The sequence below is a fragment of the Danio aesculapii genome, chromosome 3, assembly GCF_903798145.1.
Source record: "Danio aesculapii chromosome 3, fDanAes4.1, whole genome shotgun sequence".
Lineage (NCBI taxonomy): Eukaryota > Metazoa > Chordata > Actinopteri > Cypriniformes > Danionidae > Danio > Danio aesculapii.
The window spans coordinates 4,059,671-4,087,628 of NC_079437.1; the positions used below are offsets into that span (position 1 = coordinate 4,059,671).

General features: G+C 38.6%; 1 protein-coding gene across 2 annotated transcripts; it reads left to right on the forward strand.

Annotated features, from left to right (window-relative positions):
- The first annotated feature begins 767 nt into the window (after window positions 1-767).
- On the forward strand, window positions 768-26,722 carry gga3b (golgi associated, gamma adaptin ear containing, ARF binding protein 3b). 2 transcript variants are annotated; one of them, XM_056452924.1, is made up of 18 exons: window positions 768-1,016; window positions 3,302-3,386; window positions 3,451-3,523; window positions 5,160-5,258; window positions 5,952-6,075; window positions 6,566-6,669; window positions 6,767-6,847; window positions 7,558-7,668; window positions 8,387-8,524; window positions 12,626-12,707; window positions 12,788-12,904; window positions 14,740-14,994; window positions 16,739-16,812; window positions 16,899-17,050; window positions 19,024-19,304; window positions 22,817-22,986; window positions 23,356-23,466; window positions 26,364-26,722. In XM_056452924.1, exons 1-18 carry the CDS (start codon window positions 968-970, stop codon window positions 26,472-26,474), a joined length of 2,217 nt encoding a protein of 738 aa, XP_056308899.1. In that variant the 5' UTR covers window positions 768-967; the 3' UTR covers window positions 26,475-26,722. The 2 variants fall into 2 exon arrangements, with proteins under 2 accessions (XP_056308899.1, XP_056308900.1); XM_056452925.1 differs by lacking the exon at window positions 7,558-7,668.
- Window positions 26,723-27,958: the final 1,236 nt, after the last annotated feature.

Here is a 27,958-nt window from a genome sequence, read left to right on the forward strand (position 1 = left end):
TTTCCAAATACTTGGTTGCAGCTGGAAGGGCATCCACTGTGTAAACACATGCCAGAGTAATTGTCGGTTCATTCCGCTGTGGAAACCCCTAATAAATAAGGTACTAAGCCAAAGGAAAATTGATAAACGAATGAATGTAAAGCTACCCAATCAGTTCAACACATACTGTATCCTATCACCAACTATACATCTCAATAAAACCTTTAGCCAAACTATATTAATAACTAATATTAAAACAGTCTGTTGTGCATACTTTTAGTTTTTAAGGTGTTGATGTACACAGCTAAGTTCTGCTATGTTTTATTTATTACAGTTTATTTAAAATATATAAGAAATATAAATTATAAGAAATAAGTCATTAGAATTAGTTTTTGATGGGGCAAGAACATTTTTTCTGCTTGACCATTTAAAAAATCCTTAGCGTTTAGTCCTATATAAGTCTGAATTAAAACATTTCGTGGTCTTAAAAAGGTCTTAAATTTGACCTGGTGAAACCTGCAGAAACCCTGTATAACAGTGAGGTCATGAAGATATCCAAACACAGATATTGCGATCCATCATTGGAGATCTAATTCGTCTTTGACTGAATTTAGTCTAGTATGTTGAATATATATATTTTAATAATTTGAATGCTATTTCCTAATATAAAAGAAAGACGATTTTCGCGTTTAAGAATTTATTTTCGGGACTATATTATTATCTGGACTTTTATTTTGTAACCGAACAATCATACTTTTATTTTGCAATCACCAGAGGCGTCTGAATCAAGGACCTCCACACAGGCATCTGATGATACTGCCGGCTGACACACTATTCATTTGATAAAATAAACACAGCAGTATTTTGTCGCCGCATACAGGCTCGGATGGAACCGAGGATGTTCGTTTCAATTATAGTCAGTCTAATCTGACGAATGTCTGAGGTGTTTAAGGGGGAAATGTGTGGATTTATGGAGTCAGAGCTTTAAATGAGGATCATGGCGTTTCCGGAGGGAGAATCACTCGAGTCCTGGCTCAGTACGTGCATTGTTATCATTTGCATTTCATGATACATTGAAATAATATGAATGTGTAATGTTTACATCGCATGCATCAATTCCGACCCGTCTGACTGGCTTGTTCTGCTTTTTCAGCGTTATTTTAAATCATACTATAACGAAGGTCCGCTCATGAAAATGAATTGCCTCATATTGACGTTGCCTGGTAACCTTCTCGGGGCGTCCAATCATGACGCATATATAATACCTAGCGAAGCCTTCAGCATAGTAGGATCCGTTAATTCGCCAGCGCCCACTTGCAAGCGTCTGCCTTCCAGCCAATCAGATATAGCCAGTGTACGAACGCCACGCCTGATTAATATTCACGAGCCAAGCCTTTTCTATAGTATGGTTTATAAAATCAGAGATTGATAGATCTGGCCATGCGCTGAGTTGAGATTAAAGTTCAAAGTCTGTGTTTATCTTCATGTAGGATGAGTTTACCTAACTAATTTACAGCAGAGATTATTAATAAATGACTAAATAAACATTTTACTGACCATTTAATTTGAGGTGTCAAATAGAGCAATATTAAAATACATATAAATGATTTTCAGACATGCTCTCTACATTTATATACATCTATAGTAATTTATAGTAATACTGTATTTTTTAATCATACTAAAGTGAAGTGTATTCAACATATTAGTATTTACAACACTGTTGATAAATGCTCCAACATACTGTACTATTCACTATAGTACAGTACGCTAGTGTTATACAGTACTGTTCTAAATACTGTGGTATACTTTAGTTTTTTTTGTTGTTTTGCCATAGAAACAATAGAATCATCACAACAGATTAATTTCTACAGTTGTTGTTTTGCCATAGCAACAACATAATCACCACTACAGATTAATTTCTACTGTTGTTGTTTTGCCATAGCAACAATAGAATCACCACAGCAGATCAATTTCTACAGTTGTTGTTTCGCCATAACAACAAAATAATCACCACAACAGTGTAATTGTTTTGCCATAGCAACAACAGAATCTCCACTAGAAATTAATTACTATAGTTGTTTTGCTATAGCAACAATAGAATCACCACAGCAGATCAATGTCTACAGTTGTTATTTTGCCATAGCAACAATAGATTTATCACAACAGATTAATTTTTACAGTTGCTGTATTACTATAGCAACAGCAGTATCACCACAATAGATTAATTACTACAGGTGTGTTACCATGGCTACAATAGAATCACCACAACAGATTAACTGCTACAGTTGTTGTTTTGCTTTAGCAACAATAGAATCATCACAACAGATTAATATCTACAGTTGTAGTTTTGTCATAGCAACAGTAGTATCACCAAAATAGATTAATTACTACAGTTGTTGTTTTGCCATAACAACAAAAGAATTAGCACAACAGTTTGTTGTTTTGCCATAGCAACTATAGAATCACCAAAAACATCAATTTCTACAGTTGTTGTGTTACCATGGCTACAATAGAATCACTAAAACAGATTAACTGCTACAGTTGTTGTTACAGTTGTTGTTTTGCTATAGCAACAATAGAATCACCTCTACAGATTGACTGCTACAGTTGTTTTACCATAGCAACAATAGAATCATCACAACAGATTAATTTCTACAGTTGTTGTTTTGCCATAGCAACAGTAGAATCACCACAACAGATTAATTCTACAGTTGTTGTTTTGCCATAGCAACAATAGAATCACCACAACAGATTAATTCTATAGTTGTTGTGTTACCATAGCAACAATAAAATCACCACAGCAAATTAATTACTACAGTTGTTGTTTTGCCATAGCAACAATAGAATCACCACAACAGATTAATTCTATAGTTGTTGTGTTACCATAGCAACAATAGAATCACCACAGCAAATTAATTACTACAGTTGTTGTTTTGCCATAGCAACAATAGAATAACCACAAAAGTTTAATTTCTACAGTTGTTGTTTTGTCATAGCAACAATACAATCACCACTACCGATTACAAGTATTTCATTATGGTATAGTTCAAAAAACACTATAGTATTTACCATAGTATTTTTTTCTAATAGATCATTGTGCATACCATGCATGTACAATGGTGCATGAATAATTATAGATCTATATATTATCAAACATATCCTAGAAATGTTCTTTATTTCTGCCATATTGTCGTTATTGCTGAGTGTAATATTGATATGCATCCCTGTGATTGGCCCTCGCAATACAGTGCCAGTGTTTCGCAGATACAGAGCTCAACAGGGCCGATTGTTTGGCCCTCACGACTGTGTTTGTCATCCACAGACAAAGCCACACACCCAACCAACAGGCAGGAGGACTGGGAATATATAATCGGGTTCTGTGACCAGATCAATAAGGAGCTGGAAGGGTGAGCATTCATGATTTAACTACTACACAAGACTCCAGATTCTCCTCTGACTGTGTGTTTGTAGTCCTCAGATAGCTGTGAGACTCCTGGTTCACAAGTTCTGCGCTCAAGAATGGGAAGCCCTTCAGGCTTTGACGGTAAGGGGTGTTTTAAAGAAACACTTCACTTTTTGTTGTTGTTGTTAAAATATGCTAATTTTACAGCTCCCCTAGAGTTAAATAGTAAAGTTTTACCATTTTTGAATCCAGTCAGCCAATCTCCAGATCTGGCGTGAGCACTTTTAGCTTAGCTTAGCATAATTAACTGAATCTGATTAGACCATTAGCATCTCGATCAGATATAATTTTCCTCCTCTGTAATAATTTGACTCTTCTGTTGTTAAATTATATACTAAGACCAACAGAAGAAGAAAACTTGCTATTCTCTGCCGATATGGCTATGAACTGTACTTTCATTTTGGCATAATAATCAAGAGACTTTGCTGTTGTACCATGACTAAAGCAGAGCATTTATATTACATTCTGTCTGTTTAACCCAGGCATGGGCAAACTCGATCCTCGAGGGCTGGTGTCCCTGCAGAGTTTTGCTCCAACACTAATCAAACACACCTGAACACCCTAATTAGTGTCTTCAAGATCACTAGAAAGCTACAAGCAGGTGTGTTTGATTAGGGTTGGTGCAAAACTATGCAGGGACACCGGCCCTCCAGGATGGAGTTTGCCCATCCCTGGTTTAACCAATGACACCACCTTCTTGCTCGGGAGCTCTTCTTGTAACCATGGTCACATCTGTGAGAGATGATTCAGTACATATTTACTATGGTATTTGTTTACTGTGTGATATTGTAATAAAACACTTAAAAGACGTTTAGGGACTGAAGACATCAAGTGATGAAGTGTTTAAGGTGTGATTTTGTCCCATTCTTCCTGCAAACCGTTGGGGTCTTTGTTGTCACATTTTGCGCTTCAAAATGCGCCACACATTCTCTATTGGAGATAGGTCGGGACTGCAGGCAGGCCAGTCAAGTACCTATATCCTCTTTCTCTGCAGCCAGGACTTTATAATGTGTGCAGAATGTGGTTTTGCTTTGTCTTGTTAAAATATGCATGGGCCTGGAAAAGAAGGCAGCATGTTGTGCTCCAAAACCTTTGTGTACTTTTCAGCATTAATGGTGCATCACAGAAGTGCAAGTTCTGGCTTTTGGTCTTGTTGCTGGTAACAGTCTGGATGATCCTTTTCTTCTTTGGTCCGGAGCACACGGCATCCATTTCCCCTAAATAAATACCTGAAATACTGATTCATCTGACCACAGTACATGTCTGTGTGATGGTCCATTCCAAATGCTTCCGAGCCCAGAGAAGTCTATGGTGCTTTAGGACACTGTTAACATAGGGCTTCCTTTTGGCACAGTACAGTTTTAACTGGCATTTGTGTGTGTAACAATGTATTGTGGTACTTGACAAAGGTTTGCTGCAGTAGCCCTGAGCCCATGTGGTGAAATGGCGTATAGATGAATTAGGATTCTTGATGCACCGCCGGAACTCACGGTAGTTCAGCTTAGGCTGATTCAATGATTTATGCTAAGCTAAGCTAAAAGTGTTCCCGCCAGTTCAGGAGGTTGTCTGAATATATTAAAAGATGGTACTCTCTAACTCTAGGAGAGCTGTAAAATGAGCATATTTCCAAAAAGGTGGAGTGTTTCTTTAATGGTCGACCAGCATGACAGCTTTACTATGAGTTTCCTCACATATGACATGATGTGTGTATCTGCAGGTTCTGGAGGCCTGTATGAAGAACTGCGGCCGAAGATTTCACAAAGAAATTGCCAGATATAGATTTTTAAATGAGCTGATCAAAGTGGTTTCACCTATGGTTAGTGGTTTTCCTGTTATTACATTTTTATTTTTTTATAATTAAGTCTGTTAGCACTTTAATTGAAGAGAGTTTTCACTTCACACTTTTGATGACATGTCATGAATATAAAGGAGATTTCATGCATGCTTCTAACTTATTAAGTGTCATTTTAAATGGAAAGGTGACATTGTTTGTCATGACATCAACTTGTCATAAATCTGTCATAAACATGATCATCATGAGGCCATTATAATCGTCATGAATATTTTTCTGATTACTTTTTTTCAGTGTAACAAACTGAATTTGTAATTAAAATTCCTCATTAAAAGTCATTAATATTTAATGACATTTTAATAATAAAAAATAAACAAAAATATATGAATGATACTGAAATATAATTCTTTACACAATTATAATGGCCTCATGAAAATCATGTTTATGGCAGATTTATGACAAGTTATGTTGTCTTGATAACGTCAAGTTGTCATGACTAAGACAGGTTGTGTTGTATTTGTTTGTAAACTTATCCAATGTTTTTATAGTACTATAGTAATATCAGCTCTTATATGTCAAACGATTAGGGGAATTTTGATTTCTCCGTTCATGAACACTTTGAAAATCATTGGGATTTGCTGATATATTCATGCGCAAGTTGCAGAACTAAATGTTTAATATGACATGTTAAAATTATTGTGTGTGTGTGGGTTTCAGTACATGGGGAACAACATTTCAGAAAAAGTGAAAAATAAGATAATAGAGATGTTGTACAGCTGGACGGTGGCGTTCCCCAATGAGGCCAAGATAGCAGAGGCATACCAGACGCTCAAGAGACAGGGTGAGATTTCACGCATGCACGCACACACACACATACACACACACACACACACACACACATTTGATTAATTTTATTTGGAATGACTAATACTAATTAAAGCAACACAACATCCAAATAATCATAAGGAGCCCATGATGTTTCACAGTACAAGCAGTAGATACAACCATGAATGGATACAACCATTTTTTGTGTGACAATATTAAAACACTCAGTCAAGTCGTCTGCGCATAGTAGTGAATAAACACACACACACACACACACACACACACACACACACACACACACACACAGAGTACATACAAACACACACACACTTACATATACTGTACCTAGGTCACACCCATGTTTTTGTACAAATTTGTATCCTTGTAAACCACCAAAACCAGTACACACACACACACACACACACACACACACACACACACATTCTGGGGTCAGAAATAAATGAGCTGCTTTCTGAGTAATATAACTTGTGTTTTTTTTGTTTCAGGACTGGTGAAATCAGACCCAGAGCTGACAGTGGACAAAACCCTGATCCCGTCTCCTCCGGCACGACCCAAAAACCCAGTGTTTGACAATGAGGACATGGGGAAGGTGAAGTTGAATTCAGTTGTTTAAAAGAATATGTGATTTCTGCATATGAATCCACAGACATGACGTTTCGTTTTTCTGATTGTTCTGATAATATCAGTTGCTGGCTGAACTTCTGAGGAGCAAAAACCCTGAGGATCTTCAGGAGGCCAACAGGCTCATCAAAAACATGGTGAAAGAGGTGAGAGTTCACACAGTTTAATTCTGATGTTCTTCTGACATTTAGAGGTGGACGAGGAGCTTCTGTTCCTATTCAGCTTAAAACAGCAGTTTATTTTGATACTAATGAATCTTTCACTGTCAATGAAAACCAAAGTTTAAAGGTAATTAAAATATTTAATTTAATCTGGGTAAATAAAAGGGATAATACTAAAATCATGAATTAATTGTTAATTATACAACAGTGCTGTTGAATGCTTGATTCTGATTGGCTGATGAGCAATCTAAGGGGCTGTTCACCCAGAACGCATTTCCCCTTCTCAAAGTGCTTCTTTTCTATAGTTTTTTTAATGTAAAACTGCGCTGGATGGACGTGTGTGACTTACACTTGTGTCTTACATCTTTTAAAGTGCCGCGCATGTGAGCGCAGGATTTTTTATATGCCTTGTCAAGTTGAACTTTCACACACTGCTCATCACAGTCAGCTCCAAAAGCAGTGGACCAATCAGAAAAGCTCAGAGGCGGGGCAACTCTTGCCATTCATGCATTCATTCCTTCGGCTTAGTCCCTTTTTTCATCAGGGGTCACCACAGCGGAATGAACCGCCAACTAGCATATTACATATTTACACAGTGGGTGTCCTTTCAGCTGCAACCCAGTACTGGGAAACACCCATACACTCATTCACACTCATACACTATGGCTAATTTAGTCTATTCAACCCCCCTATAGTGCATACTGTGGAGGAAACCAGAGCACCTGGAGAAAACCCATGCCGACACGGGGAGAACATGCAAACTCCACACTGGCCTAGCCGAGGGTCGAACCAGCGACCTTCTTGCTGTGAGATGACAGTGCTAACCACTGAGCCACCATGTCACCATGAGTTTCTGTTTGTAGTAGAAAGTTGGCATGACAACCGTTTTATTTATGGGATGTATCCTCAAGTGCTCATCATAACACATCTTGTTTTCCTCTTTCTAATGAGTCCGTTATTGTCGTTATTACATCACATTCATAATATTGCGTCACGTGGACCTCACGCTTCGCTTTTTAAACCCCATTCCTGAGCGCCACATCACTCGTTTTAGAAGCAAGGACACATTCGGTGTGAATAAGCCCTAAAGTGTGCCGTAATTGTCAGATAAATGCACAGATGAAGTAGTTCCGGCAAGTTTTGAGGGCATTACAGCTTCATATCACTACGCTGTATTGATTTCAGTTATTTCACAGTTAAAAATCACATCAAAACACAACAGAATGCTTTGGAGGAGATGTGTGAGAAACTAGTGCTACACACAGGAGCAGATTGAGAACAAAAACCGGACAAATATCTCAAATATTACATCTGAACCGTTTCTTTAGGTGTGGGAACCAGAGTATAAGTAGAATTATTCACACCAGTCTCTTGACCAGCTTGGGTGTGCACTATTTTTCTAATAAATCAATGGACTGTCAACAATTCTTCCTCAAATCATGCATTTGAATGATTTGCAGCTGAAAGTGGACTGTGATTTAGATTAATTGTGAAGTCTGAGTGTGTGCTGTTAATGATGTTAAGGATGACGCCCGCGTGCACAAACTGACCAAGCGTATCAACACGCTGGAGGAAGTGAACAACAACGTCAAGCTCCTGACTGAAATGCTGAGTCAATACGACAGAGAGCGATCGTCAGACGCCGACCGCGAGCTCATCAAGGTGAGAGCACACAAACATCACTCATACATGAGCTGTAAATGACTAGACCGATATAAGTGTAGAGTTTCTAAAGTGTGCAAGACTTTTGTCGTCATGTACTCGACTTCATGTCTTTCCAAAAACTTCATTCATCATCAGTGCTCCTGCAGTGAAAATCTACTTCACTAAAACTCTTCAGCACTTCAAAATGCTCATTATGTGAATTAATACAAGTTTTCAGAAGAAACAGATTTAATTTAGGCCATGTGATTTTTATTTAGACTACTAATAATGTGTATTAATATAAATACGCATCCTAGAGTGATAACCAGTGTTAAAATAGTAATTAGTTGTGGTTACTAGTTACTTCTCACAAATCGTAACTGAGTTACATAATTATATAAGTAACTGATTACCAGGGAAAGTAACTATTGCGTTACTTTAAAATAAAATCTAATTTGTCAAATGACTATAGGATAAATATAAATCATTTTACACTAATCCACGCTATTTTAAAGGGCACCTATGGTAAAAAATCTACTTTTCAAGCTGTTTGGACAGACATATGTGCATGTATGGTGTATAGACCGTCATATTGGGGTGATATAAACACACCCAGTGCTTTTTTTTTCAATTTAACAACATAAAAAACGCTGGACCAATTGGAGCGGTTTTCAGACCGACCGCAACTTTACGTAGGAGTGCGGTCCCCCCGCCCACCAATATTGATTGACAGGCGCGTCATCATATCCTCAGTTTGTTGATTCACGTCCGCCATTTTCAGCGTGAGTCAAAGCGATATCACTAAAGGAACACGCTAGCTCTATTTTTAGATGCAAGGCTCATTGGGCTCAACACAAGATCAATATTCTCCACATTATCGCTCTAATCGGAATTATTGGTTGTATCTTTAGGTAGGTTTGCAAACATGTGTACTTCTCATTGAGTCTACCTTATACTTCAGCCGTTTGCATTTCTCGCGATCCCAGAAGCTCCCTGTGATCTTAACTAGCATGCGTTTTAGAATTCTAAGCATCGGTTTCTATCAGGGTACACTCAAGTCGACGGCTGGGCGCCGCGGACCTGCAGAAACCTGTTTAGAATTCAAAACTGCGTGGCGCAACGATTCAGGACACTTCATGTTTCTGGTGCGCCACAGAGAGTGTCTGGTGTGCCGTGTCGCGGCTTCGAGCGGCGCATCCGGTGCCTCAGTCAAAGTTAATTCAGTGTGCGTGGTTATTAGTTTCTGTGGACAAGCTCGGCACTTGAAACTAGCACACAGTTGGCTGTAAAACTGTACAAAGACACATATGATTTGTACTCTCTGCTTGGTCTGTGTCTGAGTCGTACATGTACGACTGATTGCTGATCCTCTCACTTCTGCTTCTCTTAGTCTGCCTGTCAGAGCGGGTGAGCTCATGGCCCCACCCCCTTGTTACGTTGGGCGGGAAGCCAAAACGAATTTACATGTGAAGCAACACACCCCTAAATCAGCGAACTGTGGACACGCCCCCAACATGACACTTTTTAACACATTATAATAAAACAATCTGAATTGTGTTTTAAACTGAACCTAAACTGGCACACTCAGAAGAACCATAATATTAATATTACATCATAAAAAAGATGTAAACTCTGTGCCCTTTAATGTTGTTGTGGGACAATGTGAGAGACGACCGCAGCATGTCCTCAACTATATATCTAGATATTATTTAGTTTAATTCTGAGTAATAAGTGTTTGCGGTGTAGTAAAATGTTGTTTTATTTGCTTTGACGTCGTGGCTTCTTCTCCTCCTTTGGTAGCAGAGCTCACGTTATCTCCTGTGTAGCCACTAATTTTGTGGCCTCATGTGATGACGTGGAGCGCTTGATTAGATTAGAATTACTCGTCACCGACACAGACTCTTTTTTTCTGGGCATAAGTGTTATTCAGGGTTCTTCAGGGTTCTCAATTACAGTAATTGTATTTTACTGTCAGTAACGGCAACATTGTAACGGGGGAAACGGTAATTCATTTGATTACTAATAAGTATATATATATTTGATAAGTATCGTCATTAGTAACGCCTTTTATTTATAGCATCGTTATTCCCATCACTGGTAATAACCCATCAGTTATAGCAAGTATAATAAACTCATTTGTTTTTAAATGCTGGGTCATTGCAACCAAATGTAGAGTCAAATACAGAATGGACAAACCTAACACTTGGCCTAATTTTTGTTTTTATTAAATTTAAATGACCCAGTTGCTGGGTTTAATCGTATATGACCCAACATTGGGTTACAACAACCCAACATTTTTTTTTAGAATGTTGGGGACTTGGCACTAGTGACTGATTTTCAAGCTGATCACCACCTAGATCAAATTTAACCATTTAGAAATCTTAACGTTTGTTTAGTTTGGTTTTTGCGGCATAACAATAGTATACACTGGCAGGACAGTGTGGGGTTTATCATAGAATAGAACAGAATATGTTCTGTTTTATGTCATTCTGAACTTAGCCCAGCAACTTCTGTTTACCAGCTCCAAACTGAATGAGTTGTTTGTTATTAACCAGGGTTTCTGTAGAGTATTAAAAATCATAACATCATTAAATGGATTTTGTGAAAATCAACATTAAAAAGTCATATATTTGCAAATATGTTTATTAGTGTAATAAACTGGAGGAAAATGTAATGTAACATAATGGTTATTTAATAATATAACTTAAAGGGCACCGATGGTGAAAAATCTACTTTTTAAGCTGTTTGGACAGACATATGTGTAAGTATGGTGTATAAACTGTCATATTGGGGTGAAATAAACACACCCAGTCCTTTTTTTTCAATTTGGCAACATAAAAACGGTGACCAATTGGAGCGGTTTTCAGATTGACCGCAACTTTACGTAGGAGTGCGGTCCCCCCGCCCACATATTGATTGACAGCTGCGCGCATTAACATGTCCGGTAGTCACGTGTATAATCATATCAACAAGAGAGGATGTGCGCAAAGCAACCGGGAATAAAAGTGTGTTCAGTTCGCTAGAGTCATCAATCATCATCAAACGTGATCAAGAGTGAGTTTTACATGTTTAAAATGTTTTAAAACAGAGCACGTGTGTAATGAATTACAGCGATTTAGCTTAGCTTTACTTCATCAGCACAGCTTGCAAAGCTTAACGCGCTGTCTCTCTTTTTCTGTGTCTGTCTGCACTATGTGTGTGTGTGTGTGTGTGTATGTGTCTGTGTCCTCGCTGTGTGTGTGTGTGAACTTTGTAATGATATTGTGTGTGACTCATTGTTGCAAATCCACAAAAACTGCATCAAATAGTGATTGTTAAAGTTCTTACTGTAGTATTTCTCACGTTACGTGAGATCTGCTTCCTCAGGCAGCCGAGGGCGGCGATTGCTGACAGGCACGTGGGAACGGTGGGCGGGGAGGACTAGCCTTAAAGGGCCAGTACAAAAAAACAGCAACAACTTTTTTCCAGCAATAATATAGACACTTCAAACAGCTATAATCAACAATCTGATGGGTGTTTTGAGCTGAAACTTTACAGACACATTCTGGGGACACAAAAGACTTATATTAAATATGAAAAATGGGGTAACCTAGGTGCCCTTTAATTTCTCAAAGATATCTCAAAACAGGGAAGTGCTAATTCCAGCAAAAATGACTAGAAGATGAACAAATTTAAGACAAGAATGCAGCTACAAATTGGCTGTAAAAGACCGACAATCACAGTAATTCTCTATGCTATTTACTTTAACGTGACCAACAAAGTAACCTCAGCAACTACTACCATGACCACAAAAAAACAGCTTTTTTGCAAGTGAACTTATAGACTTATTTTTCAGTATATCCAGCATTCAGTAAGTGCTTGACTGGTACTTTATTAAATCATTATTGAAATGTTTGCAAATAAAGGTTTATATATGGGAGATGGTGTGTATCTATGTGTCTATAAATAGCCAAATTTAAATGAGCGTGTTTGAGGTTAATGTTAATATCTGTTTAGTGTCTGATTTACTGTGCTGTACAGTATCTTTAACAGTACAGTATCTTTATCTTCCTATGATTAGAGCTTCTATAATGAAAACAGCACTGATGTTTGTGTGTGTGTGCGCGTGCGTGTGTGTAGGAGCTGTACGAGCGCTGTGATAAACTCAGACGCACCGCCTTCAAACTGGCCACTGAAGCTGAGGACAACGACTCCAGCCTGGGTAAAAAAAACACCATTATCTACTGCATATTATGATGGAGGATGGTGCGTATGAACTGCTGTTTATTATTTGTTCTGCAGGAGACATTCTTAAGGCAAACGATGATCTGTCCAGAGTGATCAGCTGCTATAAGCGAATCGTTGAAGGACAGGCGGACGACGGTGAGGCTGAAGAGCTCAGACCGGCTGCTGATGAAGGTGATCTATAAAGTACAGCTCAGGCTTACTCTGTTTACACCTGATATTACCATGTAGGTTCATCAGAATATTCTCTTATCTTGATTCTAACACACACTCTCAGCGTTCAGCACTTTGTTTTGCAGCAGGAGTGATAGCTGCCGTTTCCATTCAATTACATTCATGCTCATAAATTCATTCATTTTCTCTTCAGCTTAGTAGCTTTATTAATCTGGGGTCACCACAGTGGAATGAACCACCAACTTATCTAGCATATGTTTTACGCAGCGGATGCCCTTCCAGCTGCAACCCATCACTGGGAAACACCCATACACACTCATACACTACGGTCAATTTAGCCTACCCAATTCACCTGTACCGCATGTCTTTGGACTTCTGGGGGAAACCGGAGCACGCGGAGGAAACCCACACCAACACAGGGAGAACATGCAAACGCCACACTGAAACGCCACCTGACCCAACCGAGACTCGAACCAGCGACCTTCTTGCTGTGAGGCGAACGTCCTACCCACTGCGCCACCGTGAAGCCATGCTCATAAATTGTAAACTAATATTCAGTTAAGCTACTCTACTACTCTACTAAAGCTAAAGCTACTACTGCCAGGATGTTTGAGGTTGTTGCTGTATTTATATCAGACAATGCGAGGGTTAATTACCAAGCATTTTAAGTTGTTGCTGTATTGTTCTTTGTTTTTCTTTTGGAATATTCAAGGGTTAAGCCGCCTTTTCACTGCACACAACTGTCAGAATATGCCCCCTTGTGGCAGTCTTTATTAGAGTTTTCAGTTTTGTCGTACACCATGCTAGAGAAGCTGATTCTCACGTTGTCTGAAATGCGTTTACGTTCACCTTGTTTGGATGAATGAACACTACCAATTCATAGACCGATTATAATATAGACTTTTTTTTCTGATTCAAAAAGTTACAAATATTAGCAAATAAAACTAGCCTACTAATAATTCTCATCTTGCACACACGAATATGATTGGACAACACTGGAGTACATCACATCCAGTCAGCTGGTGGCATACGGTCTAGTTGCAGCAGTTCAAATATTGTAACGGATCTGCAGCTCAAATCGGATCCGAGATGATCGGAACTCCAACAAGCTCCCAGACTACTCTCCATTGCAACTGAATGACTTCAGGTCTGTCACTTGTCATGCAGGGAAAGGCGGCTGTGATATCCGTATTGCAGAAAGCAATCCAGTCAAATGTGTTTTCGACTACCTGTGGAAGTGGTCGAGACAAGCTCAAAGCATTAGCATTGTCCACTTGTGTGAACAGGACATTAATATTCTTAAAGCTCCTGTAAAGTGCTTTGACGTGCATTTCAGTATTCGATGTTTGATGTAATCTTAACTGAGACATGAAGAGAGGGCAGGGCATAGAGTAGCTTCTCCCCTTTAAAAAAACAACAGCAATAGAGTTTTGTTTTAGCACAGCTCTGCCAGTGAGAGTTGTTAATCAGATGAAATGCTAATGAGAAGAAGGGGGTGGGGCATGTCAGATATACTACTACTACGGAGCATTTGATTGGTCAGAAGATCTGAAGAGAAACTGAAGTGACATGACTAAAATCATTGCTCAATTTAGGCGGAATTAACAAACTATACTCTTTCTATTGGTTTTATATCTTCTAAACATGAATTTTATCACTGTTTTGGTGCGCACTAGCTTATAGATATCCTAAAAACCCAACAATACGGTTACTATCATCTAAAAAACTTTATTTTAATTTCACGGGACCTTTAAAAGCAGGTGTAAACAGAGCTATATATCCTCCCTCGTCTGATAACGCCGTTGTTTTTGATGTTCCTAATGTTTTTTCTCCAGCATGTGAGACCGGCACAGGCACACTCATTGATCTGGCTGGACTGGATGAACCTTCCTCTCCTCCTTCACCTCCTCCTCCAGCTCCAGCTCCTCAGATCTCCTTAGCCAATCAGAAGGCCTCCTCCATCCCTGTATTGCCGCCTCCTCCTCGACGATTGGCCGGTGCTCATGGCAGTCAGACGAGCAGCCCCAATCACAAAGCAGCAGAGCATCAGAGCTCTCTCTCCCTGCTGGACGACGAGCTCCTGTCTCTCGGTAAAACTGACGGGGTTTTCTTATCCGCTTGTTAAGTGTGACGTCACGTGGGGCTTCCGGGTCCAAGCGCTCAATCAAACTGAATGAGGAGACTCAACAGATGGTAATAATGAACGTTTACAAAGTGATGTAATACTTTCGAAAACCATGCTCTCGATCTATACATCTATGCCTGAAAGTGTGTCCGATAGCCAGAAAGTGATTCATTTTCAGCAAGTCCAGAGACCGATGTGTACACCATGATTTTATATAAGATTCACTTTAATGTGTGATAGGATTAAAAAGTGGTCACAAACGAATATTTTCTCAATTCAAATGAGTAGCGGCTTTGGACCCGGAAATGTCACGACTTCACAAGCGGATAGCTTCAATATTAGTAATGGTGTAAGTCCAGCTCTGAAAGGGACTTTAGTATGGAAATGATCATGTCTGACGAATTAAAGAGTTTCACCAAAGCGTGCTCAAATCTGACCACTTCAATGGGCTCTTCATGATGAAGGGGACTTCATACGATTTGAAAATTATAATATTAAAATAATACATGTTACTGGTTTGTAAAAAACACATAAAAAAGTTTTGAAAACGGTTACCAGTTAATAAAAAGGTAAAACTGTAATTAAAAATAAGATTATTTAATATTGGTGCTGTTGTTGTTTTATTTATAGCAATAATAATAATAATAATAATGGGCGATCACGGTGGCGCAGTGGTTAGCACGATCGCCTCACAGCAAGAAGGTTGCTGGTTCGAGCCTCGGCTGGGTCATTTCTGTGTGGCATTTCCCAGTGTTCGCACAGGTTTCCTCTGGGTGCTCTGGTTTCACCCTCAAATCCAGAGACATGTTCTATAGGTGAATTGGGTAAGCTAAAATTGGCTGTAGTGAATGTATGGGTGTTTCCCAGTAATGGGTTGCAGCTGGAAGGGCATCCGCAGCGTAAAACATATGCTGGATAAGTTGGTGGTTCATTTCGCTGTGCGACCCCTGATTAAGCCGAAAAAAAATGAATGTATGAATAATAATAATCATATATTATTAATAATATATTTAAAATTGTGATTTTTGATAAACAGTTGTTATTATTTTGTATTATTAAATACTTTGTATATATTTTTAAATCAAATAACCATTTTAATTGATTTTAATAGATTTAAAAGTATTTTACAGTAAATATATAATGTATAATAATAATAATACTATTATATTGTAAATAATAACAATAATCGTATTGTTTTTAATATGAATAATAATAATCATAACCATAATATAAATCTTGCAGCTTTTTTAAAAATTATAATCATCATTTTTAATAAGAAAACTATAGTTGCATGGAATTAAAATTATTATTTTTATTATTATTCATAAAAAAAATTATTATTAAATAATAATTTGTAAAATAATAGATTTGATTATTATTATAATTAGGTGGTTCAGTCCGCTGATAAATATCAGGGCAACCCCTTTTAAATAATGGACTAAGCTGAAGGAAAATGAATGAATAAATTATTATTTATTATTATTATTATTAATAATATTATAAACAATAATATAAACATAACCTTCATATTAATCATGCATTTCCTTTCTTATAATAATCATTATTAATAAAAATAAAAAACATAATTTTTATTATTTTTTTTATGAATAATGAAAATATTTTATTAATAATAAAATTAAGTATTAGTTGATGCATTTTTTAAAATAATTGCACTAATTAAATGCAATATATTATTGTTTTATTCTCAGGACTGAACGATTCTCCCTCTGTGCCAAACAGACCAAAGCTGGATGATTTATCCGCTCAGTGGACGTCTCTACAGGTAGCACACACTAAACTCCAGATCTTCAGAGCGTATGCCGAATATTAATAATAATCCTCAGTATTAATTCTGAATTTGGCCGTCAGGCTCCTGATCCGGGCCTGGACCTGTTCGGGAGCATCTCAGCCCCGAGCGCCGTCTTTCCATCAACACACACTCCTGCGCCGCCCTCACACACACTCACACACGCTCAGGGCCTGCAGGAGCTCTCCGTGCTGGACTTTGGAGGTGAAAAGAGGTAAACTTTCACTCTGAGATATCTCAGATGGACACTGCACAAGTAGAGCGTTTGATATCTGATGCTCAGTATTTAACTGTATGACAAGGTTATTATAAAGGGTTTGTATGGGAGCTGGAAATCCTGGAAAATGCTTGAAGTTTAGTCCAGTTTGAAGGTCGAAGTTTAGTCCAGTGTTTTCAAGATTTGAAAATTGCTTGTATAATTTTAGATAAAGTGCTTGAAACTGCTCAGAATTGTAGTTTTGTTGTAATGTTTGCAGATATTTAACATGCTAAGCGAACATATTTATCTGAGAAACAATTCTAAAGTCAGTTATTCTGCTTTGAGAATGTGCGTTCCATGACGGAATGCCTGTCTTTAAGCTCTGTAACTCCGCCCACTGCCCTTTCACCCAATTATATTTCATTTTAGTCATGAAGGCTGCTTTATTGTATGTGGACGCGGCTGAAAAAGGGAACCACTAGAAGACGGCAGCAGCCTCCGAAATGAGACGCAGATTCAGAGTTCTAAAAATCCACATCAGGTGGTTTTTAATTAGCAAATAATATAAACATTACGATTGAAAACATTAGCTGAGCAGCTTACCGTGTAAAGCTTAATCTTCAGCAGGGCTCAAAATCAACCTTTTTGCATCACTTCACAAATGTAGGCACACCAGCCAAAATGTAGTCGTTGGTACCTACAAGCGGCTCCACAGACTTTACGGTGAATGCCTTTTGTCATTATCATAGCGGACTTTAACCCAATGAAAGTCTTTTATCCACTCTTGGAAAAGTGTAAATGGGGGATTAACATTCCCCACATGATCACTATTCAGATGTGCCATTATTTGTAACTTTAGGTGGTTTCTAAAACAAAATCTGTCAGTGTTATTTTCATTCTCTCGTATCCGGATCTTTACATTTTCATGGCTGCAGCTCCCTGTCATCTGAGGGAAGGCATTGACTGAGTGATTGACAGCTGATATTTCTAAGATCCAAATCGCTACAACAACAGAGAAATCAAACATGCAATAAAATACACAGAATAATCAAGAATCTAAAAATGCAGTCTTAAAAAGATGAGTTTTTAGCCTCCTATAAAAACTTTTTAGAAGAAGTTTTTAGTTTTTAACCAATCCATTCACTTTCAGTTCTGGTGCAGTGGGCCAATCACAAGAGCTTGAAGGCGGGGCAAGCATTACGTGCTTTGTTTACTGCAGCAAGTTAACATGTCAACAGTTTTAAAGTATTCCCGAGCGCTGCGTTTGACGTTTTTAGGTGCAAAGATGCATTCTGAACATTCTGCTGTGAAAACTGGTTGCACAGCAACAATTTTATGCACTCGCACAAATGCTCCAAAATATATTTTGAGGTCGCGTAGATGAAATTTCGGCCGCATATGCAACCAAATCGGTCACAATTTCAATGGCTTTTTGAATTTTGACCACAATACCTAGTTCAGCCTCTAGGCCAATCCTAAATATTGCACCTTTAAAGTCCGCACGGACCGGAAGCTACAAACGTTTTTTTCATATCGTGATGCAGTTCCTAGAAAAATGGAATATTAAATGAGAAACCAGTGGGTGTGGCTTGTTTTTTTTCTACTGCGAGCTGATTGGATGTAGTAAAGTAGGCATTTCATTGAGAAAGATCTGGAAAAGGGTTAAGGAAGAGTTATTACAACCTAACAGACTCCTCCTCTTCACCATTTCTGTTTGTTGTCTAAACTGACAGCTGGAGGGGCGTGGTTAAGTGTTAGCCACGCCCATTATCTCTGACAGACCTAATCTGAGAATTTAATTGGAAAAACAGGAAAGTGGAATTTTTGGAAAGGACAACATATTTTCCTTAATGACATGCACAGATGAATTGTTCACCACAAAACTAGCTATGTGAGCTAACAAAATCAATAATGGTTAGTTTTGATATCATGAGTACTTTAAATGAAAGTAGCCTATCCATAAATATAAGTGTGTTGTGTGTGTGCAGTGTTTGTGGAGCGAGTGGCATCGCTGGAGGAGCGTTTGGTCAGTCTGCAGCAGTGATGTGCTCGGCAGCTCCTTTGTCCTCCTCTAACCCGTTTGTGAGTGCACCACTGTCCGGATCTCCGGCTGTCTCCCGGGCTCAGGCTGTGACGGGCGGATCAGCTCCAGGGAGCCCTTTCTTTCAGCCCTTCTCGTCTCCCTCTCACTCTCTGCAGAGCAGCCCGGCCCGCAGCTCTGAGCCCAGCCTAACCAACCTGCACGTCCCGCTGGAGGCCATCAGACCCAGTGAGTGACCAACCACTAGCCAATCTTGAGGTGGCCACTTCAGCTGCACAATATATCGCAAAACTATTGTTATCTCAATAATAGTACATTGGTCCCTCGTTGATTTACTTTCTAAAAAGAGCCCGCAATAGGCAAAATCCACAAAGTAGGACAGTTGGAAGTAACACACATCAGACGCGCACATTCGCATGTTATTTAAAATGAAATTATTCAGATGGTGCGCTGTGGCATGGTAGAAATATGAACAGTCTCCTGAGTCGTAGCTGGGCTCCGCAGACAGCCGCCGACTTGCAGTGCTGGTGTGTATACCCTTATATAAACCTATGTTTGCATGGCGCTGCGTGACACGGCGCATACGGTTTGTGACCACCTTTACGATTGTCTTCCTGCTGAAAGTCACAACCCTTTTTGCATCCTTGCTCACACTCACACTCCTAGCGATCTAATAATTATGTCAATTTGGCAAGCTGAACGCATTCTGTACTGTATAGCAGACACGGAGGAGATTGATTGACAGTGGTCTACAGCCAATCAGGATGCAGAAGCATGTAAAATTGCACAAAAAAAACTGAGACTGCGAAAGGTGAACCGCGTTATAGCGAGGGAACACTGTATATGCAAGATACCTATCGCAGATTGTTTGTTTATCTAAGTTCGACCAATCTGATAGGGCCTTACTATCTTTAACCCCGCCCCCCAGTAGTTGCTGTTCTGTTATTGACTGGAGTGACTCAACGCTGAAAATAAACACTAGTGATGGGAGTCGAGACAAGAAATGACAACAGCCAATCAGAGCCAGAATACCTGCTGAGGTTTTCACTCATTCACAGTGTTTTAAAGACAAAATGTTTGACAAGTTTATTTTGTATAGACTAACATAATAGTTTTAATAACTCATCTCTGATAACGGATTTATTTTATCTTTTTCATGATGACAGTAAATAATATTTGACTAGATATTTTTCAAGACACTTCTATACAGCTTAAAGTGACATTTAAAGACTTAACTAGGTTAAAGTTAGGGTGATTAGTCAAGTCATTGTATAATTGTGTTTTGTAGACAATCAAAAAAAATAATTCCTTAAGGATATATATTATTTATTTCTTTTTACGTGTATTATTTCCTTATGAGGTGTGACTCAAAAAACATTCATGGCTAAAAATAATGTCATGATTCAAACAAAAAATAAATTGAATTAATATATAACATTATTGGCTTAAAGTGTCTTTATTTAGAGTAAATGCAGAAATCAGAGAGTGAAATTCAATACCTTTTAAGACCTTTTTTAAGACTCTTTCCATACATTAAGACCTTATAACCACTTTAGGTTTCAACTGGAAACACTGGTGAGATTTTAACAAAGTATTTTTACTAAATATTAATGTAAGAAACTAATCCAAAACTAAAACATTATTCTTATGCTGAATACAAATCTATTAAATCTAGCTAATTCTGCAGGTTGGCGCATATAGAACTGCAGAAATAATGGTGTTGTCTTGATTACTGCAGTAAACAAAGCAGCATGATGTCAAATCTAGCAGGATTTCATTGATTTCATAAACTACACAGAATCCTGATATTCGCAGATTTAATTCAGGCAAACTTTAGCATACAACCATACACTGCACAATCAAAAATCATATAAAATTTAATACCTTACAAAATAGCATTTAAGACTTTTTAATACTCTTAAAGGGCCTTAAATTTCTCTACATCTGTTTATCAACTTTTAATACCTTTTAAAATCCTGCGGACACCATGTTGTTAAAAAAATATAAATGTGTGCAGAGGTATTTTATTGGCGGTCAAAAATACATTTTATGGTTCAAAAATAAAGATTTATTTAATGCCAATAATCAGGAGGTTATTAAGTAAAGATCATGTTCAATGAAGACGTTTAGTAAATGTCCTACCATAAATATATTAAAACTGACGTTTGGATTAGTTATGTGCAGGGGCGTCGCTAGACCCAATTCACTGGGGCACGTGCCCCAGTAAAAATCTCCAGTGCCCCAGTAAATGGATTGAGATATGATTTACTTCATATGCAAGTGTATTTATTAAGAGTGGTAATTCCGAAATAATGACGTTATTCTCTATGTGCAACCGAACCAACGCTGGTGAGGGCAGTGTGTTTAATCAAAAAGCAAACTGACGCATCTCTGCGTGTGCGCAGAGAACACGTGCGCCTCTGGCACGCGCTCATCTCGCACGCGCTGCTCTTCTTCTGAGAGTCCCGGTAGTAAACATGCGCGCCAAAAAAGCAGGCTACCTGGTTGTTACGCGCCACTCATGCGTTGTAAAACCAGCGTAACAGCCTTTTTTGTTTTGCAAGTGGACAAAACTAAAGTTTAAACAACGTGACGGTGATCTTACTAAGCATGCATCCTGATAGATTTATTTGTATGAAGCAAAAAGGGGGGATGACGAGTCAGAGAGGTAAGACTTAACAAACCTAATTATCTGCCATGTGTCAAGTCTACAACAGATAATCCTATAACATCTTTTTTTTTTTTTGTATTTTATTGAATTGTCTATAGAGTTTCATTCAAATAAAATGAATATTTATGCAAAAGTAATTCTTAAATGATCTTAGCATCACTCCAGTTGTCTTAACATTGTTTTCCAGTTACATTTAAGACTATTTAGAAGAATAATTGTATAATAATAAGAATCATTTTATTCATAATAAATATAATATACATATGTATGTATGTGTGTGTGTGTGTGTGTGTGTATATATATATATATATGGGGGAAGGGGGTACGTGCCCCGGTAGAGCTTTATGTCTAGCAACGCCCCTGGTTACGTGCATTGCTTATTTTGGACAACTTTGATGGAGATTTTCTTCAATGTTTCAATTTCATTATTATTATTGTTATTACTATTTGTATAGCTGATTGTAGTTAATATATTTATTGTAGTATATATACACTGATATATATATACTGATATGTAGTATAATATAATTATTAAACCAATTTATTGAAAAATACTTTTCAGAAGTATTCATATTTTTTAAAAGAAAATATATATTGTTTATTTCAAAAACAAATAATTATTATGTATTATAATATTTTTTACTTTGCTTATCAAGTATATTTATTATAATATTTACTGTAAATACTATATATTTCTAATAAATCTGATATACACATATTGGGAGTTTGCATGTTCTCCCTGTGTTTGCGTGGGTTTCCTCCGTGTGCTCCGGTTTGCCCAACAGTCCAAAGACATGAGGTACAGGTGAATTGGGTAGGCTAATTGTTTGTAGTGTATGAGTGTGAATGAGTGTGTATGAATGCTTCCCAGAGATGGGTTGCAGCTGGAAGGGCATCCGCTGCATAAAAACATATGCTGGATAAGTTGGCGGTTCATTCCGCTGTGGTGACCCCAGATTAATAAAGAGACTAAGCCGAAAAGAAAATGAATGAATACACATATTGTTTTTTTATGATTCTGGAAGATGTTGCTGGAGTGTCTGATGATGTTGTTGTGTAATTTGTGCAGGTAAAGTCTTACCTGTGACGATGTATGATAAGGATGGAGTTCGTGTTCTCCTGCACTTTGCGATGGACTGTCCGCCGGGTCGATCAGATGTCCTGGTCATGGTGGTGTCGCTGCTCAACACGGCACCGCTGCCTGTGAGGAATGTAGTTCTGCAAGCAGCCGTGCCCAAGGTAAATCGCCTGCCGCTGCAACACACATTCACACAGAGTCAGATTCTGAATGATTCACTTGAGTCAAGTGACCTATCTATAAGCCCCACACCTCCATCACAGATCTACGGTGGCTGAGAGAGGTTAACGTGCTTCAATTTAAGAAGATACATACAATAAAAACACATCAGCAAATTAAGAAACGAACTTCATTGGTTTGCAAATCCGCACAAAGAAAACGCCGGCATTTTCTCACAATACATGCAAATAGCACAGAACACAATGGAAATGATACAAGGGGACCCTAAAACGTGACACTGTACATTCTGATTGCTGTTTTGAGTTTGACCTGTGCTTGACCTTTGACCTGTGCTGTTGTGTTTGTGTCAGTCAATGCGAGTGAAGCTTCAGCCTCCGTCTGGCACAGAGATCTCTCCCTTTAACCCCATCCTGCCCCCCGCATCCATCACTCAGGTCATGTTGCTCGCTAACCCGCTGAAGGTGAGCGCACGCACACATATGTACCCACATACACTCACACACGCATAGACACACACACATACAGTGCATCCGGAAAGTATTGATAGCGCTTTACGTTTTCCACATTTTTTTATGTTACAGCCTTATTCCTAAATGGATTATATTAATTTATTTCCTTAACATTCTACACACAATCCCCCATAATGACAATGTGAAAAGAGTTTTTGAAATTGTTGCAAATTTATTAAAAATAAAAAACCTGATAAATCAGATGTACATCAGTATTTACAGCCTTTGGCGTAAAGCTCTAAATTGAGCTCAGGTACATTCTGTTTCCACTGATCATTCTTGAGATGTTTCAGCAGCTTCATTGGAGTTCACCTGTGCTCAATTCAGTTGATTGGACATGATTTGAAAAGGCGTACACCTGTCTATATAAGGTCCCAGGGTTGACAGTGCATGTCAAAGCACAAACCAAGCATGAAGACAAAGGAGTTGTCTGGAGACCTCCGAGACAGGATTGTCTTGAGGCACAAGGCTGGGGAAGGTTACAGAAATATTTCTGCTGCTCTGAAAGTTTTAATGAGCACAGTGGCCTCCATAATTCGTAAGTGGAAGATGTTTGGAACCACCAGGACTTTTCCTAGAGCTGGCCGGCCATCTAAGCTGAGTGATCGGGGTAGAAGGGCCTTAGGGAGGTGATCAATAACCCGATGGTCACTCTGTCTGAGCTCCAGTGTTCTTCTGTAGAGAGAGGAGAACCTTACAGAAGGACAACCATCTGTGCAGCAATCCACCAATCAGGCCTGTATGGTAGAGTGGCCAGACGGAAGCCACTCCCCGCCTGGAATTTGCCAAAAGGCATCTGAAGGACAAGAAACTAAATCCTCTGGTCTGATGAGACTAAAACTGAACTGTTTGGAGTGAATGCCAGGCGTTACATTTGGAGAAAACCAGGCAGCGCTCATCACCAGGATAATACCATCCCTGCAGTGAAGCATGGTGGTGGCAGCATCATGCTGTGGGGATGTTTTTTAGCAGCAGGAACTGGAAGACTAGTCAGGATAGAGGGAAAGATGAATGCAGCAATGTACAGAGACATCCTGAATGAAAACCTGCTTCAGAGTGCTCTTGACCTCAGACTGGGGCGACGGTTCATCTTCCAGCAGGACAATGACCCAAAGCACACCGCCAAAATATCAGAGTGGCTTCACAACAACTCGGTGAATGTCCTTGAGTGGCCCAGCTAGAGCCCAGACCTAAATCCTTTTGAGCATCTCTGGAGAGATCTGAAAATGGCTGTACACTGTTGCTTCCCATCCAACCTGATAGAGCTTAAGATGTACTGCAAAGAGGAATGGGCAAAAATTCCCAAAGACAGGTGTGCCAAGCTTGTGGCATCATATTCAAACAGACTCGAGGCTGTAATTTCTGCCAAAGGTGAATCAGCAAAGTATTGAGCAAAGGCTGTGAATACTGATGTACTTGCGACATTGTCATTATAGGGTGTTGTGTGTAGAATGTTGAGGAAATAAATAAATTTAATCCATTTTGGAATAAGGCTGTAACATAAAAAAATGTGGGAAAAGTGAAGCGCTATGAATACTTTCCGGATGCACTGTATGTACGCACACACTTTATTCTGTGTGGTTTATAAGCCGTTTTCCTCGTGAGGACTAAAAATGTCCCCACAAGGTCAAGATGTACTTCTGGGGACATTTGGTGCTCATAACATATAGAATACAAGGTAAAAATCTAATTAATAAATGTAAAATAATATAAAAGTTTTTTAACATATGGTGTCATTTCAATTAAGGAGAATTAACTAATTAAAAATGTACAAATTTAAATTGAAAATATAAAACGTCTTCTGACATATTGTTAATTATAATTTTGTTATTTTCACTATTAATACAAATTAGCGGGAATAAATATGATTTCCAATTTTGTTTAAAAATGTAAACGCTCAGACTTTAGCCCCTTTCACATTTACAGGCCTTTCCGGGCAAATTATCGGCAATTTTCTGGAAAGGGATTATGTGTGAACGGGCCCTTTTGAAAAATACCGGTAGATTTGATCCGGCAATTTTCCAGATTAACCAGAAGTTACCAGTAATTTCCCGGAATAAGAAATATTAACAATGATCGATAAAATGCTTATGATAAACCGCTGTGAGTTTACCTTCAATCTCTGCTTTAGTTGCTTGACGCGTGTGCATGTGAAGTGCTCCAGTGAGCGCCAGCACACACACACACATTATGTACATCTCAACATGCAAAAGTGTTCCTCCATATGTTTTCAATGAAGTTGTTGTCAATACTTATTACCCACAGAATGTGTAATGTAGTCAAGTGTGTCTGCTTTTGAATGTTGCTGGGACAAAGCAGCTGCATGAATGCTAAAGCTTTAAATAAAATTGAAACCATCAACAAAAGCCCGACCCCTTCTGTGTTTACAAACACAAGCGCAGCCATTTGGAGGCCATTTCTGCTTAATGATGTCAGAATTTACTGGTATTTTGGAATGAATGTGTGAACGGTATTTTCTGGAAATATTCCAGAACGTCTTTGCCTGTGTGAACATTGCTTTTTTGAATTTACCTTGAATTCTGGGAATTTTCCGTATATTTACTGGTATCACTGTGTTAAAGGGGCTTTTAAGTGAAGTTACTAGAGATGTGCAGTTTCAGATTTCAATTAAAGATTACAAGCGCAGACAATTTCGTTCCTCCTAATGTCATGCACAGATGAATTGTTTACTACAAAACTTGCACTGTAAGCTAACAAAATCAGTATGGCTAGTTTTGATTTCATTGTACTTTAAGATTAACAATGTGTTTTAGCATAATAATCATTTAAACTTTTAAATTCATGCAGAGATCAACTAAATATTAGTAACATGTGTGTGTGTGTTTCAGGAGCGTGTGCGTCTGCGCTATAAGCTGGCGTATCTTCTGGGAGAGCGTCAGTATTCAGAGGTTGGAGAGCTGGATCAGTTTCCTCCAGCAGACAGATGGGGCTCGCTGTAGATTTAACTGTTTCCTCATTCATTTCTGTTCAATCAGTGGTTTACTGTAGCCTTGTGAAGCAGCGTTTGATGCTTGATGTTTCAGCTGGATATTAATACAATAACACAACTGTCAGTGACGCACATGATGGTCAGAAGAGGACACACACGATTCAGAGACCGCTCTTAACAGGGTAATCATGGTTTACATTAAAATACCACGATAAAATCAATTCAAGCAGCACTTTAATAATGTACGAATGCGAATAAATTGTTTAAAAATGTTAAAACATATCATTTCAAACCCGTCTAGATGCTACTTAGTGATCATTTAGTTTACCAACATGTTATCATTGTTATTTTATTATCATTGAGATACTATAGTATTTATTTTTTTTTTTTGGACATATTTTGAACTTTTTTTAATTCTTCCATTTTCCAGTTTTTTTGTGCTTTTCACAATTTTATTACACAATCAATGGCCACTTTATTAGTACACCTGTCCAACAGCTCATTAATGTAAATTTCTAATCGGCCAATCACATGGCAGCAACTCAATGCATTTAGGCATGTAGACATGGTCAAGACGATCTGCTGCAGTTCAAACCGAGCATCAGAATAGGGAAGAAAGGAGATTTAAGTGACTTTGAACATGGCATGGTTGTTGGTGCCAGACGGGCTGATCTGAGTATTTCAGAAACTGCTGATCTACTGAGATTTTTACGCACAACCATCTCTAGGGTTTACAGAGAATGGTCTGAAAAAGAGGAAATATCCAGTGAGCGGCAGTTCTGTGGGCGCAATGCCTTGTTGATGCCAGAGGTCAGAGGAGAATGGCCAGACTGGTTCCAGCTGATCAAAGGCAACAGTAACTCAAATAAGCACTCATTACAACTGAGGTCTGCAGAAGAGCATCTCTGAACACACAAAACGTCCAACCTTGAGGCGGATGGGTTACAGCAGCAGAAGACCACACCGGGTGCCACTCCTGTAAGTTAAGAACAGGAAACTGAGGCTACAATTCACACAGGCTCACCAAAATTGAACAATAGAAGATTGGAGAAACGTTGCCTGGTCTGATGAGTCTCTATTTCTGCTGTGACATTCGGATGGTCGGGTCAGAATTTGGCATAAACAACATGAAAGCATGGATCCATCCTGCCTTGTATCAACAGTTCAGGCTGGTGGTGTAATGGTGTGGGGGATATTCTCTTGGCATACTTTGGGCCCAATTGTACCAATTGAGCATTGTGTCAACACCACAGCCTACCTGAGTATTGTTGCTGACCATGTCCATCCCTTTATGACCACAGTATACCCATCTTCTGATGGCTATTTCCAGCAGGATAACACACCATGTTATAAAGCGTGAATCATCTCAGACTGGTTTCTTGAACATAACAATGAGTTCACTGTACTCAAATGGCCTCCACAGTCACCAGATCTCAATCCAATAGAGCACCTTTGGGATGTGGTGGAACGGGAGATTCGCATCATGGATGTGCA

Bases quoted from the DNA above. Each gene is read 5' to 3' on its own strand.
- gga3b (XM_056452924.1), top strand. From the start codon at position 968: ATGAGGATCATGGCGTTTCCGGAGGGAGAATCACTCGAGTCCTGGCTC. The intron at 17,051-19,023 runs GTAAACTTTCAC...GTGTGTGTGCAG, and splicing joins GACTTTGGAGGTGAAAAGAG to TGTTTGTGGAGCGAGTGGCA. The intron at 19,305-22,816 runs GTGAGTGACCAA...TAATTTGTGCAG, and splicing joins GCTGGAGGCCATCAGACCCA to GTAAAGTCTTACCTGTGACG.